General features: G+C 72.0%; 1 protein-coding gene across 1 annotated transcript; it reads right to left on the reverse strand.

The window, feature by feature from the left end:
• Positions 1 to 7: 7 nt before the first annotated feature.
• LOC110391875 (nascent polypeptide-associated complex subunit alpha, muscle-specific form-like) lies at positions 8 to 1,272 on the reverse strand. Its single transcript, XM_021383834.1, has 3 exons — positions 1,018 to 1,272; positions 651 to 902; positions 8 to 347 (listed from the first exon to the last, which is right to left on the reverse strand). The coding sequence occupies exons 1-3, from the start codon at positions 1,270 to 1,272 to the stop codon at positions 177 to 179; spliced, it is 678 nt and encodes a 225-aa protein (XP_021239509.1). The 3' UTR covers positions 8 to 176.
• Positions 1,273 to 1,627: the final 355 nt, after the last annotated feature.

Below are 1,627 nucleotides of genomic sequence, written 5' to 3' on the forward strand. Positions count from 1 at the left end.
GGGGGGATGCCCCTGGGACGGCCGCCAACCCCGTGAGCGGGTTGTAGGGTGAGGGGGGGCACAACGGGGACGTCCCCAGGGCGGCCACCAGCCCCATGCAGTGCATGTGGGGAGAGTGTGGGGGCATGGGAACGCGCTGGGGACACGTTGGGGACATTGTGAAAGAGTGGGGACGCTCAGTGGGTGGGGGAGGGGGGTGCGGATGGAAGAGGGACGCCCTGGGGGGACAGAGGGACGCGAGGGGGGGGACAGACAGGGGGACATTGGGGCCAAACCTTGAGGGAAGAGGAGGCGGAGCCGCCCCGGGGGCGGAGCTGGGGCCGGGTGACGTCAGCTGGCTCCTCCTTCTGGGGGGCGGGGCCACGCCATGAGGACACGCCCCCGTTAGGCCCCGCCCTCCGATCCCACCAACCAGCGGGCAGCTTCCACGCAGAAGCCCCGCCTCCCTCGGCACAGCCCCCGCCCACCGCGCCCAGACCACGCCCCCGCCAATTGGCCCCGCCCACCCACCAAGCCCCGTCTCCCATCTCCACCAATCAGCAGTCAGAAGCTCCACCCAGTTCGCGCAGGCCCCGCCCCCCAGCGCAGACCACGCCCACCGCGACAGGCTCCACCCACACCTCGCTGGCCCCGCCCCCAGCCGCACCCACCCGCGTTTCCTTCTGCGAGGGGGCGTGGCCTCTCCGGGGGCGGGACGTGGGCGGTGGGCGGGGCTCCTCTTGGCCACGCCCCTTCTTGGGCTCAGCGGGAGGGGGCCGGGCCAGGAGGCGGGGACTGCGGCGCAAGGGGGCGGGGTCCGACGTCGCCCCGCCCCCTTTCGTGTTAGCCCCGCCCCCTGCCCGGCTGGCTCCGCCCCCACGGCCGCGGGTCTGGCGCTGGCTGCGGCGCGGCCCCTCCGTCACCTGCGGGATTTGGGGGGGGTCGGGGGGGGGTCGGTGACCGTGACCCCGAGGTGAGGGGGCACGGCGCGGACCCCCGGGTGCTGTGCGTCCCCTGGGAGGGCTCAGCCCCACTCACGTCCTCGCTGGGGGCTGTGACGGTGCCCGAGTCCTCCTGGGCTGGTGTCACCGTCACTGGGGTGACACGTGAGGCCACGTGGCTCCGGGGGGGCTCTTCCTCCTTCTCCTTCTCCTCGTCCCCCTCCTCCTCCTCCTCCTCGGGGTGGTAGAAGCACTGCGTGGGCTCCTCGGGGTCCCAAGCCGGGGCTGTGTCCGGGGGAAAGCCACCTTGGGGACGTGAGGGTNCCCAGTGTCCCCTCTGTCTCCTCCCCATTGGCTTTGGGACCCCAGTGTCCCCTCTGTCCCCTCCCCATTGGCTTTGGGACCCCAACATCCCCTCTGTCCCCTCCCCATTGGCTTTGGGACCCCAGTGTCCCCTGTGTCCCCTCCCCATTGGCTTTGGGACCCCAGTGTCCCCTGTGTCCCCTCCCCATTGGCACTGGGGCCCGAATGTCCCCTCTGTCCCCTCCCCATTGGCACTGGGACCCCAGTGTCCCCTGTGTCCCCTCCCCATTGGCTCTGGAACCCCTCTGTCCCCTCCCTGGTGGCTCTGGGACCCCAGCGTCCCTTCATTGCCCCTTTGTTCCCCTCGATGGTGGCTCCCAGCGTCCCCCCAGTCCCCTCCCCGG

The sequence above is a fragment of the Numida meleagris genome, unplaced genomic scaffold, assembly GCF_002078875.1.
Source record: "Numida meleagris isolate 19003 breed g44 Domestic line unplaced genomic scaffold, NumMel1.0 unplaced_Scaffold584, whole genome shotgun sequence".
Classification (NCBI taxonomy): domain Eukaryota; kingdom Metazoa; phylum Chordata; class Aves; order Galliformes; family Numididae; genus Numida; species Numida meleagris.